This window comes from Amyelois transitella, chromosome 31 (genome assembly GCF_032362555.1).
Source record: "Amyelois transitella isolate CPQ chromosome 31, ilAmyTran1.1, whole genome shotgun sequence".
Taxonomy (NCBI): domain Eukaryota; kingdom Metazoa; phylum Arthropoda; class Insecta; order Lepidoptera; family Pyralidae; genus Amyelois; species Amyelois transitella.
In genome coordinates this window covers 150,091-164,590 of record NC_083534.1, presented here as the reverse complement: position 1 = coordinate 164,590, position 14,500 = coordinate 150,091, and the positions used below count along the sequence as shown (strand labels likewise).

Genomic DNA, 14,500 nt, shown 5'->3' with positions numbered 1-14,500 from the left:
AAAGCTGAAGAGTTTGTCTGTTTACATACATACATACATAAAATCACTTCTCTTTCCCGGAGGGGTAAGCAGAGAGTAGGTAGGTTTATTTGTTTGTTTGTTTGAATGCGCTAATCACAGGAACTACTAGTACGAAATTTCTTTTGCGTTGAATAGACCATTTATCGAGGAAGACTTTAAGCTATATAACATCACTCTAAACTATAAGGAGCAAAAAAATAATGAGAAATGAGAAAAAAAAACGGGGATAATTATTCATCCTTGAGGGCGTCAATGATGCCCAAAATAACTATTCCACGCGGACGAAGTCGCGGGCACAGCTAGTATTGAATAAAGAAAGTATGTATGTGCAAAGCAGCACCAGCTCCGCTCACCATCCCTGTAGCTGGCGGCGGGCCTGCGCCGTCTGCGCGGCCTGTGCGTGCGTGTGGTCGGCTTGTTCGCCCAGAGCGCCTCGAATAAAGATGACAGACGGACGGTCATCGAGTATATCTGCAAATATATGGAGAAGGCACGTTTAATTAGTTGTTTTGTAACCATTTGTTCACGAACAACCATTAATGTGGAAGAGTTAACTAATTTTAATAATACATAAAATCACGTCTGAGATATAGACGTGATTTTATGTATGTATTAAATTGATACACGAGATCCAGCAAGTAGCTGCCAGAGGATAGAGAACTACCTGGTGATGCTGATGCTGGCAGTGCAAAGGTCTTCACCGTTGTGAAGGGTGAAGACCCGGGGCACGTACTTTTACAGGGCTCCCGGGGTGGGGAGAGGGGGGGTAGACCGAAGTGACACGACGTTACAAACTGACTCCGTCACAAACTGACCCAGCCACAAACTGACCCAGCCACCAACTGTCCGACTCACCCGGCTGCGCTTGTTGGTGTTGTAGAGGCGGCTGTTGAGGAACACGCGGCGCACGTCGCGGCAGAACTGACCCAGCCACAAACTGACCCAGCCACCAACTGTCCGACTCACCCGGCTGCGCTTGTTGGTGTTGTAGAGGCGGCTGTTGAGGAACACGCGGCGCACGTCGCGGCAGAACTGACCCAGCCACAAACTGACCCAGCCACCAACTGTCCGACTCACCCGGCTGCGCTTGTTGGTGTTGTAGAGGCGGCTGTTGAGGAACACGCGGCGCACGTCGCGGCAGAACTGACCCAGCCACAAACTGACCCAGCCACCAACTGTCCGACTCACCCGGCTGCGCTTGTTGGTGTTGTAGAGGCGGCTGTTGAGGAACACGCGGCGCACGTCGCGGCAGAACTGACCCAGCCACAAACTGACCCAGCCACCAACTGTCCGACTCACCCGGCTGCGCTTGTTGGTGTTGTAGAGGCGGCTGTTGAGGAACACGCGGCGCACGTCGCGGCAGAACTGACCCAGCCACAAACTGACCCAGCCACCAACTGTCCGACTCACCCGGCTGCGCTTGTTGGTGTTGTAGAGGCGGCTGTTGAGGAACACGCGGCGCACGTCGCGGCAGAACTGACCCAGCCACAAACTGACCCAGCCACCAACTGTCCGACTCACCCGGCTGCGCTTGTTGGTGTTGTAGAGGCGGCTGTTGAGGAACACGCGGCGCACGTCGCGGCAGAACTGACCCAGCCACAAACTGACCCAGCCACCAACTGTCCGACTCACCCGGCTGCGCTTGTTGGTGTTGTAGAGGCGGCTGTTGAGGAACACGCGGCGCACGTCGCGGCAGAACTGACCCAGCCACAAACTGACCCAGCCACCAACTGTCCGACTCACCCGGCTGCGCTTGTTGGTGTTGTAGAGGCGGCTGTTGAGGAACACGCGGCGCACGTCGCGGCAGAACTGACCCAGCCACAAACTGACCCAGCCACCAACTGTCCGACTCACCCGGCTGCGCTTGTTGGTGTTGTAGAGGCGGCTGTTGAGGAACACGCGGCGCACGTCGCGGCAAAACTGACCCAGCCACAAACTGACCCAGCCACCAACTGTCCGACTCACCCGGCTGCGCTTGTTGGTGTTGTAGAGGCGGCTGTTGAGGAACACGCGGCGCACGTCGCGGCAGAACTGACCCAGCCACAAACTGACCCAGCCACCAACTGTCCGACTCACCCGGCTGCGCTTGTTGGTGTTGTAGAGGCGGCTGTTGAGGAACACGCGGCGCACGTCGCGGCAGAACTGACCCAGCCACAAACTGACCCAGCCACCAACTGTCCGACTCACCCGGCTGCGCTTGTTGGTGTTGTAGAGGCGGCTGTTGAGGAACACGCGGCGCACGTCGCGGCAGAACTGACCCAGCCACAAACTGACCCAGCCACCAACTGTCCGACTCACCCGGCTGCGCTTGTTGGTGTTGTAGAGGCGGCTGTTGAGGAACACGCGGCGCACGTCGCGGCAGAACTGCGACGGCCCGCTGTAGCGGCCCGCCGTCAGCTTCGCGCGCACCGTGCCCAGGTCCATGGGCTCGCTCACTATGCTCCTGCGGGCAAACGTGGCCAATATCTTAATTACATATATTATATAGATATACTACAAACATACATACATATATCACGTCTATATCCCTTGCGGGGTAGACAGAGACAAAAATCTTGAAAAGACTGATAGGCCACATTCAGCTATTTGGCTTAATGATGGAATTGGGATTCAAATAGTGACAAGTTGCTAGGTTGTCGCCTAAGAGAATACTAAATTTGATATAGGTACTGCAGTGAAAAATACTAAAATAATGTACAGAAACCAGTAGAAATAATCTCAGCATCAAAACCATAGACGTACTATAAAAAACTAGACTCACAATCCCGCTGTTAAAGTATTAAAAAACAAACAAATATGTCGTCATAACTAGAGACTGGTCTTTCAAAAGCCCACTTGCGCTTTTTTGTAATACTAGCTACCCGACAGAAAACTCTTTCCGACATTTTAAATAGAAATACAATCCGTCTACAACTTTTCAAGATAAGCGCATACATGTGACACACAGTGATAGTTATTATGAAGACCTTTAATAATTATTTTATTTATTTTGAAAGCTAACATTACAACTTAATATTCTGTGAAAATTTTAAGCTTATAAAAAAATACGCAATATTTCGGCCTCGACCGCCACAAAGAGAAGATCTTTCTGCAGGCTGGGGAACCACGCGACACACGATGTCGAGTTGATTCCAGTCGGTTGTTTTTATAACGTAATGCTTCAATATGTGTAATCTTTGCTTGCGCGATTTAGACTCTTCGCCGCTATTGGCTCAGTGCGTCACATTGTTCGCTATGATGGCGCGTGACGTCAGTGCCACAGCTAAGTAAATGTGTGTGTGTGTGTGTGTACCTGTAGTCGGGCGCCACCTCCGGGCGCACGGGCTGCAGGAAGGGCTCGGAGTCGGCGCTGGCGCACAGCTCGCGCAGCACGCCGCCGCAGAACGCGCGCCACGACGGCTCCCCGCCCCCGCCCCCGCCCGATCCCTGCCGCGACAGATTATTACTTATAATAAAGAGAAAAGATTTAATATGTTTCTAACATAGACGCAGAAAAAAAGGCGGACGGAGTTTTACTATACGGCAAAAGGAAGCACTCAAACACACGCTTCACACGTGAGAGTGTTCTCACCAATAGTGTGACAGTCGGCGGCCAGTAGGTAGGCGGTAGAATATCTCACGAAATGACAAACAGACAGAAAAAGTTTTCTGACACTCACACGTGCGTACAACACAGCGCCACGATTACAATGCTTCACTTTTTTCAAGCCACACTCCGTCCGCCTTTTTTTCTACGTCTATAGTTTGTAACGAACACTCAAAATAGTTTTTGCATAGATGTAAATAAATTTTCGAGAGTAATAGAGGATACTTTCGGGAATTTCGAACGAAAACCCGCGTAAAAGCTAGTTCGTCAATAAAATTTTGAAATTAATTTTAAAACAGTTAATACAGTGCGCAGTAAGTATTAATTATAAAATACAGTATCGTTGACTTAGTATCTCGCAACACACGGCTAACTCGATCTGTGTAATTAGTCCCGTATATACATAAACAAGGTGACATTTAAAACAACTGCATCCTTTTAAACATAGACTATACCCATGCTTCTGAGCCCTTTGAGCCTATTTTTATTTAAATTAAACGTCATCATTTTCACATTTAAAAAACCCTCAAAAACTGCGTCACACGCTTTATTAAAGCCCAACACTACAAAAAGAAATTAAAACTAAACATGTAAATAAATGTCTGAAAAATAAATTATTTTTCTAGTATCAAGTAAAGTACAAAGTTGTCGAGATCGCTCAGCTGAATGAATTGTGTCGTTGACCTCTGAATCTTACGCGTCGCTTTTCCGCCGGCCGGGGTGATATGACGTATTTAGGATCGTGGATTATGATACTTTTATTATTTTTTCGTATTTCCTGAAATATGAACCGATATTTTTCTTTTAACATTTTTTAATATCCTTTAGATGAGTACACTTTACAGTAAAATTAATACAGCTGAATTAAAAGTCACCCTGTATATTAGTATTTAGTACACGTACGCTGCCGTCGTCGCCGTCGCCGGCGGAGGAGCGGTAGCCGGCGCACAGCTGGCGGTAGGCGGCCAGCACGTCGGCGGCGGGCCCGCGCCGCACCACGCGCAGCAGCAGCTCGGTGAGCAGGCGCGCGGCGCGCACGATGCGCGCGCGCGGCTCGTTGTACGTCTCCGCGTTGGTGGCCAGGTAGCGGATGTCGAACTGCAGCGCGGCCGCGCGCCGGTAGAACTGGTTCTCGCAGCGCGACCTTGTGCGGGGAATGGTCAATATACTAGCTGTGCCCGCAACTTCGTCAGCATTGAAACCCTCAAGGGTGGATAATTTTCTACGTTTTTTTTACATTTTACCATTATTTCTTCGCTCCTTAAAGTTGCAGCGTGATGTTATATAGATAAATGGTCTATTCAACACAAAAAGATTTTTTCACTTCGAACCAGTAGTTCCTAAGATTAGCGCGTTCAAATAAACAAAGAAAGAAACTCTTCAGCTTTATAATATTAGTATAGATATAACAGTCTTGAAAAGCCAGAAAGGTCAGGTTCATTTGTACGTACATAGTAGAATACTGAATTGCGTAAAAAAATTTGAAAAGAAAGAGCGACAGTGCAATCTTATCCATGAATGTAGTAAAAGGCGACTAAGGGATATGCTTATAAACTCGGGATGCTTCTTTTAAGCGATGTACTAAAAACCTATTTATATTTCCATCATTAAGCCTAACACCTGAGCGTGGCATTTCAGTCTTTTCAAGGCCGTTGGCTCCGTCTACTTCGCGAGGGATACGGACATCAGTAGTGATGTGCCCACTAACCTGATGGTGGCGAGGTCTATGGGGTAGGCCACGATCTTGGCGTAGGACGGGTACCGCGCGAGGTCCACGGGCGCCACGAACGGCTCGGCCACCGCCAGCGTCATCACCTGGTGGTCAACACTTGTTCATTATCATTTGTTCACTACTACTTGTTTCATTAACACCCGTTCAGTAGCTTTAGAAAGAGTAAGAAACACACACATCCACATATGTAAGTATACAAACCTACATACAATCACGCCTTTTTCCCGGAGGGGTGGACAGAGACCACATCTTTCCATTTTTCCTCGATTTCTGCATAATTCTTTCGCTTCATCCACATTCATAACTCTCTTCATGAACAATTTCGGGTACTCTTGACCTGACCCTTTGCCAGCCACTTTATCCAGCTAGGCATAGAGTTATGTCCTGACTCTCTAATTTTGTTTGTATCTACCATATTATTTAAATGACCTTCCTTTCTCGAAAATGACTAGTTCTTGACCTTATCTCTTAAGGCCCTGTCAGTGGACCGCGGCCCACTCGTGCGGCTGCGGCTCACCTGAGACACGAGCGCGGCGAGCTCGCGGCAGGCGGTGGACCGCGGCCCACTCGTGCGGCTGCGGCTCACCTGAGACACGAGCGCGGCGAGCTCGCGGCAGGCGGTGGACCGCGGCCCACTCGTGCGGCTGCGGCTCACCTGAGACACGAGCGCGGCGAGCTCGCGGCAGGCGGTGGGCGCGGCCCACTCGTGCGGCTGCGGCTCACCTGAGACACGAGCGCGGCGAGCTCGCGGCAGGCGGTGGACCGCGGCCCACTCGTGCGGCTGCGGCTCACCTGAGACACGAGCGCGGCGAGCTCGCGGCAGGCGGCGGGCGCGGCCCACTCGTGCGGCTGCGGCTCACCTGAGACACGAGCGCGGCGAGCTCGCGGCAGGCGGCGGGCGCGGCCCACTCGTGCGGCTGCGGCTCACCTGAGACACGAGCGCGGCGAGCTCGCGGCAGGCGGTGGACCGCGGCCCACTCGTGCGGCTGCGGCTCACCTGAGACACGAGCGCGGCGAGCTCGCGGCAGGCGGCGGGCGCGGCCCACTCGTGCGGCTGCGGCTCACCTGAGACACGAGCGCGGCGAGCTCGCGGCAGGCGGCGGGCGCGGCCCACTCGTGCGGCTGCGGCTCACCTGAGACACGAGCGCGGCGAGCTCGCGGCAGGCGGCGGGCGCGGCCCACTCGTGCGGCTGCGGCTCACCTGAGACACGAGCGCGGCGAGCTCGCGGCAGGCGGCGGGCGCGGCCCACTCGTGCGGCTGCGGGCGGTACAGCAGCGCGCGCAGCTCGTCGGGCAGCACGGGCACGGCGCCGCCCGGGGTCTTCGGCAGCCGCGCCTCGTCCAGCGGCTCCAGGTCCCAGGGCGAGAGACGCTCCACCTGCACGGAACGGTGCTTATTGTGGGACACAGATGGCTAACCGATGCATGAAACCTGGCACATTTAGGCAAATTGATGTATTATGGTTCCCCCTGAAATGGTAGAGTCAATACATAGTTGCTGCGTGCTAAACCTGACTTACACCCAATCACAGATTATGGTCAATGACTCACCCTGTCACTAACTGAATCTAATAAAATAAAAATCTTGTTTTTGAATAGATACTTCTTACTTTCCTTTTTTACTTTTTGACAATATTTTTATTGGTCTTGAAAGTATTCTCCCTGACCAATTATTATAAAAGTAATTTCAGTCTGAATAGGACATAGTCGAAACACCCGATTAGTAAGCGTCGACTGCCTCTTCTGAGCCTTGATATCATTGTCCACATCACATACATATGTTTGATTCTTGGGAATGTACTATGAGAAGCTGGAGATAAACATTGTTCTTGATATAAATCTCGTCGAAATGTGAAAAATTTTCGCACGAAAATATTCAACAAAAATTACACTTTTTTTTTTATTTCAAGAATGAAATTGTGTTTAGAATAATATTACAATTTATACTTAAATCTAAGAGTAAACAATTTATTCTTCGGTATACTATTCCCGGTCCTTCCAGTGTATATGTTATTTTTTACGATATAATTAGCTAGATGCACGCTAAGATGAAACAAAGCCGCTCCTGCAGCAAGCCACTGACCTCCCCGTTGTCCCAGCGCACGCGCAGACACAGGAACTGCGCGGCGGCCTGCGCGGCGTGCGCGGCGTCCCACGGCGCGTCCGCGGGCGGCGGCGCGGGGCCCGAGCGCTCCAGCACTGTGCCCGTCCACCTGCGAACAGAACAATAGGTATTTCTGCTTTAAAAGTAACTTTACAACAAGCTTGTTTCGATAGCTTCTCAGAAAACCAACATCGACGATCTCTGAATTCTTCTTTCGCTTCAACCAAATTCATAACTGTCTTCATGCAAGCTCGGCGGTTTCGGGTACTCCTGACCTGACCCTTTGCCAGGACGTCCTTTATTTGATCAAGATACGTTCGTCTAGGTCTTCCCACTCCGACCTTTCCCTCAACACTCTCCTTGTGTATCTGCTCAGTCAACCTGCTTTCATTCATCCTCTCCACATGACCGAACCATCTCAATATACCCTCTTTTTTATTCCTGTCACTACATCTTTCACATCACAACATTCCCTTATCACGCTGTATCTCATCCGGTCACTCAATCAATTAATTATCTTTAATAATATAAAACAGGTGGTATGAGTATGACAGCACAAACGAGACATAATTATAACTATTGATGAATCGTAAAAAAAAATGAGACAGCAAGTGATAAAGCGACAGCTGACAAGAGGAGCACCGACCAGCAGTCGTCGATGAGGCAGCGGAAGCGGTCGGCGGGCGCCCAGCGGCGGCGCACGGCGGCGGCGTACTGCTGGCGCAGCACCAGGAAGTCGATGACGTCGGGCATGTCGTGGTAGCGCACCGTGAAGCTGCGCGCGCGCACGCCGCCCGCCGCCAGCTTCAGGCACACGATGCGCGGCGGCTTGATCACGTACTTCATGCCCACCACCTGACCACGGTGATAATAGATCATTTTATGCTTCATGTGTAAGCATTTGCCGTGTGGTTTGTGACACTTTAGAATAGTACCACTCCGTACCGTCCCCATGGATGTCGTAAAAGAACTACGGTAAAGGATAATAAACTAATAATAAACTTGTAATTCTTCTTGCAACCTGTCACTATAGGCTATTTGACTGTATTAAAAATATACATTTCTTTTATGTCATCAGTCTTAATATTATTTTTTTGGAGCGATTTGTAATAACGCGAGATAAAAATATTGCATTATTTAAACAAAATCCGTCTCAGAAAATTAGGTTTTTATATGCAGCTGTCACGTGACTAAAAACGAACGTGATTGGCTATTTCTATTATGACGTCAATTATCCATAAACAGACTGTGGATCGTACCGTTCCTTAGTGTTCGCTATAATTTTTCAAGATTTTATAAGTGTTTGATCGCTCAGGATTACTCAGATAACATAGGTATTTAATAATGGAAACCAATTCCGCAAAAGCTGACAGTCGAAACCTACCAAAAGTGGACGCAATAATGGAGGAATGTGAAAACATCAATGTAAGTATATCTTGGTAACCACTGATCTTAGATCATGATCTGAAATCACTTCTTGCGAATATTCAAATCCATCGGCATAGAAAAAAACCGTTTCGTAGGAGATTTTATTGTTGTATTAGTGCATTGAGGCACTGCACAACATTTATAGGAACTCATTTTAATAATTTTCACACATATGACGTGGCACAAGTTAAATAAAACAAGAGAAAATCAAAACTTTTCGAAACACCAACAAGCTTTGTATGATATTTACACGAAATTTACGTCACTGCGTGCCATGGCCGCCATATTGCTAAAAGTCGCGTTTTGGCGGCATATTTGAATATTTCATTTTCTTTTTCGATTTTTTAATAAAATAGCTGTAATAAAGGCAGAAAAGTATTTTTGTAGGACTCCTTATAAACAAATAAATACCCTAAGATAGTTTTTAGAACTTTGTCAAATAGCCTATTGGATCTTAATTCCACCATTAAGCCATACTGAGCTGGACGTGGCCTATCAGTCTTTTCAAGCCTGTTGGCTCTGTCCACCCCGCGTGGGATATAGACGTGGCTGTCTCCAGCACCTTGACCAGCTCGCAGTCGTGCACCACGGTGCGCTCCCAGGGCTTGTCGCGCGGGTTGATCTTGTACAGCTGCTTCTCGGCGACGGCCTCGAAGTACCGCTGGTGGCCGAGGCGGAAGTACAGGCACTCGTCGCCCATCTGCGGGTGGTACGGGGCCTTGCGCGGCACCACCGCCGTGATCCACTCGCCGGGCCGGTACACCTCCGGGAGCTCCTCGGCCACTGGGACCAGATAACACTATATTTAGTTTAAATACAATAACATATTGGTCGGCTGGAAGAGATTGCATATTGACATTAGTCGCCTTTTGTACTTCACCTAAGCATAGGTGTTTTATGTTATTACTAGCTGTCCCGGCCAAGGTTGTTTTGCCATATAAATAATTTGTAAGTAATTTCTAGTTTAAAAAATATGTTAAGGGTGGCCAACCCTTATCGCTAAGGGGTATGAAAAATAGATGTTGGCCGATTCTCAGACCTACTCAATATGCTCACAAAATTTCATGAGAATCGGTGAAGTTGTTTCGGAGGAGTACGGGAACGAACATTGTAACACGAGAATTATATATTTAAGATTAATGTGCAATAGGGTGTCTTATCTATTCCTATTTAATATTTTAATTTATCCTTGATTTATACACTATAAACAGCTATAATACAAACAGTTTTCTAAAAATGAAGGATCTGTGACTACGAGAAATAATACATACATTATATTGACGTCTATATCCCGTGCGTCGTTGACAGAGCATTGAAAAGACTGATTGGATTATTGATAGTTCATCTTAGTTATAAAATATAGTATCGTTGAGTTAGTATCTCGTAACACAAGTCTCGAACTTACTTCGAGGCTAACTCAATCTGTGTAATTTGTCCCGTATATGTTTATTTATTCTGTTCGTGACCTTTTTACGCTGGACTTTGTAAATTTTAACATAAACCACAAGGGCTATAGACGTGATTATAATGTAGAACTCGCTCAATTTGTGGCGGGAGAGAATATGACGTCACTCGCTCGCTGTACACCTCTATCTCCTGTATAGTATACCTCTAGCCGGGGACTCCCCGCCTGCGGAGAGCCTGTCGGCGGCGGGGGAGGCGGCGGTGGCGGGGGGAGAGGCGTTGGCTCGAGACGATGACGTCACCCGCTTGCTGGTACTCGCCGGGGGGCTGTATCTGTTTATTAGAACAAAATACAAGAGTTTGTAGTACAATACGCCAGACTAGACTCAAATCATACTGCATTAATCAATTTTTGGGTCCTCAGACAATAATATGAAGCATATATTATGCAATAAAGTTTTTAATAAATAAGTAAATATAAGTAAGTACTTATATTGTGTAATTACCTGTGAGTTGCCTGAGGTTTCCGCCTGGCGCGCGCTGGCGGCGCTAGTGCGGCACCGGCTTCCCAGTCCGAGTACTGAGACGATGACGAACTGTACCAAATATATTTATATAAATATCATCCTGATTCATTAATTCATTGATATCATCTTGTCAGCAGCCAGCAGAGCCAGCAGCTCTAAAGGACACTTTTAGGCTTAATGATAAAATTGAGATTCAACTAGTGACAGGTCGCTAACCCATTTAAAAGAAGAATCCCAAGTTTGTACGCGTATTTCTTAGTTGCCTTTCTCTTCTTTCGATCTTAGGGAAAGAGATGGAGTGGTCCTATCCTTTTTAAATTAGTGCCGGGAACCACACGGCATCCTGATTAAGCTGGTACATTAGTAAATTCTCGTATTTCAAATACGTTAGCTTAAGCTGGCAGGGTCGCCATGCAGTTATGCTAACTTAGCTACAGGTTAGCACGCGGCCTACGAGAGACGTTTGAAAACCTCTTGACCGCCACGAAATTATGCAGATATTCGAGAAAAGGAATCAAAGCGGAGTCTAGTGTTCTTCATATCACGAATAATTCTATAATAACAATGTACATAACTTTGAAAATAGTCATTGGTCGGGGTGGGATTCGAACTTGTGTTTTTTTGCCCTGCACGCATTTTAAAAGCTCATCACTCGGCACAACAAGGTAACATATAACTATGTAATCAAGTTTAATTAGTAAAAATTACACTTACTCGTCGCTTTTGCTTCCAGATTGCGAGCTATGCAAATAAATATTATGTTATTTTTTTTGTTTATATAAAACAGTATCATGTGTAAAACTTAGGTAATTTTTATAACTAAGGTCTAAGAAATAATAACAGTTTAAAAAAAAATATTCCGGAACGCCAACTACACATATGTTGCGGCGCTCGAGTCGATACTGTAAGGTGGGCAGTCAGTCAGTGAGTGAGTCGGCGCCCACCTGGTGACGTCGCTGAGCTCCACGCTGGAGTGGCGCGGGTCGCTGTCGGAGAGCGCCGCGTCGCTGTCGGAGCGCGCGGGCGGCGCTCGAGTCGATACTGTAAGGTGGGCAGTCAGTCAGTGAGTGAGTCGGCGCCCACCTGGTGACGTCGCTGAGCTCCACGCTGGAGTGGCGCGGGTCGCTGTCGGAGAGCGCCGCGTCGCTGTCGGAGCGCGCGGGCGGCGCTCGAGTCGATACTGTAAGGTGGGCAGTCAGTCAGTGAGTGAGTCGGCGCCCACCTGGTGACGTCGCTGAGCTCCACGCTGGAGTGGCGCGGGTCGCTGTCGGAGAGCGCCGCGTCGCTGTCGGAGCGCGCGGGCGGCGCTCGAGTCGATACTGTAAGGTGGGCAGTCAGTCAGTGAGTGAGTCGGCGCCCACCTGGTGACGTCGCTGAGCTCCACGCTGGAGTGGCGCGGGTCGCTGTCGGAGAGCGCCGCGTCGCTGTCGGAGCGCGCGGGCGGCGCTCGAGTCGATACTGTAAGGTGGGCAGTCAGTCAGTGAGTGAGTCGGCGCCCACCTGGTGACGTCGCTGAGCTCCACGCTGGAGTGGCGCGGGTCGCTGTCGGAGAGCGCCGCGTCGCTGTCGGAGCGCGCGGGCGGCGCTCGAGTCGATACTGTAAGGTGGGCAGTCAGTCAGTGAGTGAGTCGGCGCCCACCTGGTGACGTCGCTGAGCTCCACGCTGGAGTGGCGCGGGTCGCTGTCGGAGAGCGCCGCGTCGCTGTCGGAGCGCGCGGGCGGCGCTCGAGTCGATACTGTAAGGTGGGCAGTCAGTCAGTGAGTGAGTCGGCGCCCACCTGGTGACGTCGCTGAGCTCCACGCTGGAGTGGCGCGGGTCGCTGTCGGAGAGCGCCGCGTCGCTGTCGGAGCGCGCGGGCGGCGCTCGAGTCGATACTGTAAGGTGGGCAGTCAGTCAGTGAGTGAGTCGGCGCCCACCTGGTGACGTCGCTGAGCTCCACGCTGGAGTGGCGCGGGTCGCTGTCGGAGAGCGCCGCGTCGCTGTCGGAGCGCGCGGGCGGCGCTCGAGTCGATACTCTAAGGTGGGCAGTCAGTCAGTGAGTGAGTCGGCGCCCACCTGGTGATGTCGCTGAGCTCCACGCTGGAGTGGCGCGGGTCGCTGTCGGAGAGCGCCGCGTCGCTGTCGGAGCGCGCGGGCGGCGCTCGAGTCGATACTCTAAGGTGGGCAGTCAGTCAGTGAGTGAGTCGGCGCCCACCTGGTGATGTCGCTGAGCTCCACGCTGGAGTGGCGCGGGTCGCTGTCGGAGAGCGCCGCGTCGCTGTCGGAGCGCGCGGGCGGCGCTCGAGTCGATACTCTAAGGTGGGCAGTCAGTCAGTGAGTGAGTCGGCGCCCACCTGGTGATGTCGCTGAGCTCCACGCTGGAGTGGCGCGGGTCGCTGTCGGAGAGCGCCGCGTCGCTGTCGGAGCGCGCGGGCGGCGCTCGAGTCGATACTCTAAGGTGGGCAGTCAGTCAGTGAGTGAGTCGGCGCCCACCTGGTGATGTCGCTGAGCTCCACGCTGGAGTGGCGCGGGTCGCTGTCGGAGAGCGCCGCGTCGCTGTCGGAGCGCGCGGGCGGCGCTCGAGTCGATACTCTAAGGTGGGCAGTCAGTCAGTGAGTGAGTCGGCGCCCACCTGGTGTCGTCGCTGAGCTCCACGCTGGAGTGGCGCGGGTCGCTGTCGGAGAGCGCCGCGTCGCTGTCGGAGCGCGCGGGCGGCGCTCGAGTCGATACTCTAAGGTGGGCAGTCAGTCAGTGAGTGAGTCGGCGCCCACCTGGTGATGTCGCTGAGCTCCACGCTGGAGTGGCGCGGGTCGCTGTCGGAGAGCGCCGCGTCGCTGTCGGAGCGCGCGGGCGGCGCTCGAGTCGATACTCTAAGGTGGGCAGTCAGTCAGTGAGTGAGTCGGCGCCCACCTGGTGTCGTCGCTGAGCTCCACGCTGGAGTGGCGCGGGTCGCTGTCGGAGAGCGCCGCGTCGCTGTCGGAGCGCGCGGGCGGCGCTCGAGTCGATACTCTAAGGTGGGCAGTCAGTCAGTGAGTGAGTCGGCGCCCACCTGGTGATGTCGCTGAGCTCCACGCTGGAGTGGCGCGGGTCGCTGTCGGAGAGCGCCGCGTCGCTGTCGGAGCGCGCGGGCGGCGCTCGAGTCGATACTCTAAGGTGGGCAGTCAGTCAGTGAGTGAGTCGGCGCCCACCTGGTGATGTCGCTGAGCTCCACGCTGGAGTGGCGCGGGTCGCTGTCGGAGAGCGCCGCGTCGCTGTCGGAGCGCGCGGGCGGCGCGGGCGGCGGGCGGCGGCGCGGCGGCGGCGCGGTGGCTCCCGGCCGCCGTCCGGCGCGGCGCCGGGGGCCGTTCGGCTCGCCTTCACACGATACACATCATTATTAATCTGATTGCCACAGACGCATTGTGAACAGACAACTTGTACATTAATAGGCCTGTGTTGTAAATTTCAAAAATGGCTTATTTCAATACTTTAGTGTCTGTATTACCCTAAAAGTATAATATTTCATGATAAAAATTATATTTAAAACACATATTTTAAGTTAAAAAAAATATTTTTAATCTGACGTAAAAACACAACAAAGTATCATGGCGTCGTGAATGACGTCACATAGTGGCAAGCGATTGTGTTTACTTACGGCAAAAGATTGTTTTGTTTAAATAAAATTGGAAAATACGTATTTTAAAAACTGTATAGTGCCCCAGTGTACAAATACAAGTAT

At 51.0% G+C, this 14,500-nt stretch overlaps 1 protein-coding gene across 1 annotated transcript in view; it reads right to left on the bottom strand.

The window, feature by feature from the left end:
* The window catches only part of LOC106129198 (bromodomain and WD repeat-containing protein 3), a 39,856-nt gene that overhangs the window by 12,251 nt on the left and 13,105 nt on the right, over positions 1-14,500 (bottom strand). The window contains exons 17-34 of the mRNA XM_060953077.1: positions 13,971-14,136; positions 13,693-13,791; positions 13,415-13,513; positions 12,998-13,096; positions 12,679-12,818; positions 12,164-12,260; positions 11,747-11,860; positions 10,782-10,871; positions 10,481-10,608; positions 9,434-9,654; positions 8,090-8,298; positions 7,423-7,552; positions 6,541-6,717; positions 5,316-5,422; positions 4,511-4,751; positions 3,314-3,447; positions 2,320-2,464; positions 375-492 (exon numbers count right to left, since the gene is read on the bottom strand). Coding sequence (XP_060809060.1) covers positions 375-492; positions 2,320-2,464; positions 3,314-3,447; positions 4,511-4,751; positions 5,316-5,422; positions 6,541-6,717; positions 7,423-7,552; positions 8,090-8,298; positions 9,434-9,654; positions 10,481-10,608; positions 10,782-10,871; positions 11,747-11,860; positions 12,164-12,260; positions 12,679-12,818; positions 12,998-13,096; positions 13,415-13,513; positions 13,693-13,791; positions 13,971-14,136 — 2,514 coding nt within the window. The remainder of the gene's footprint in view (positions 1-374; positions 493-2,319; positions 2,465-3,313; positions 3,448-4,510; positions 4,752-5,315; positions 5,423-6,540; positions 6,718-7,422; positions 7,553-8,089; positions 8,299-9,433; positions 9,655-10,480; positions 10,609-10,781; positions 10,872-11,746; positions 11,861-12,163; positions 12,261-12,678; positions 12,819-12,997; positions 13,097-13,414; positions 13,514-13,692; positions 13,792-13,970; positions 14,137-14,500) is intronic.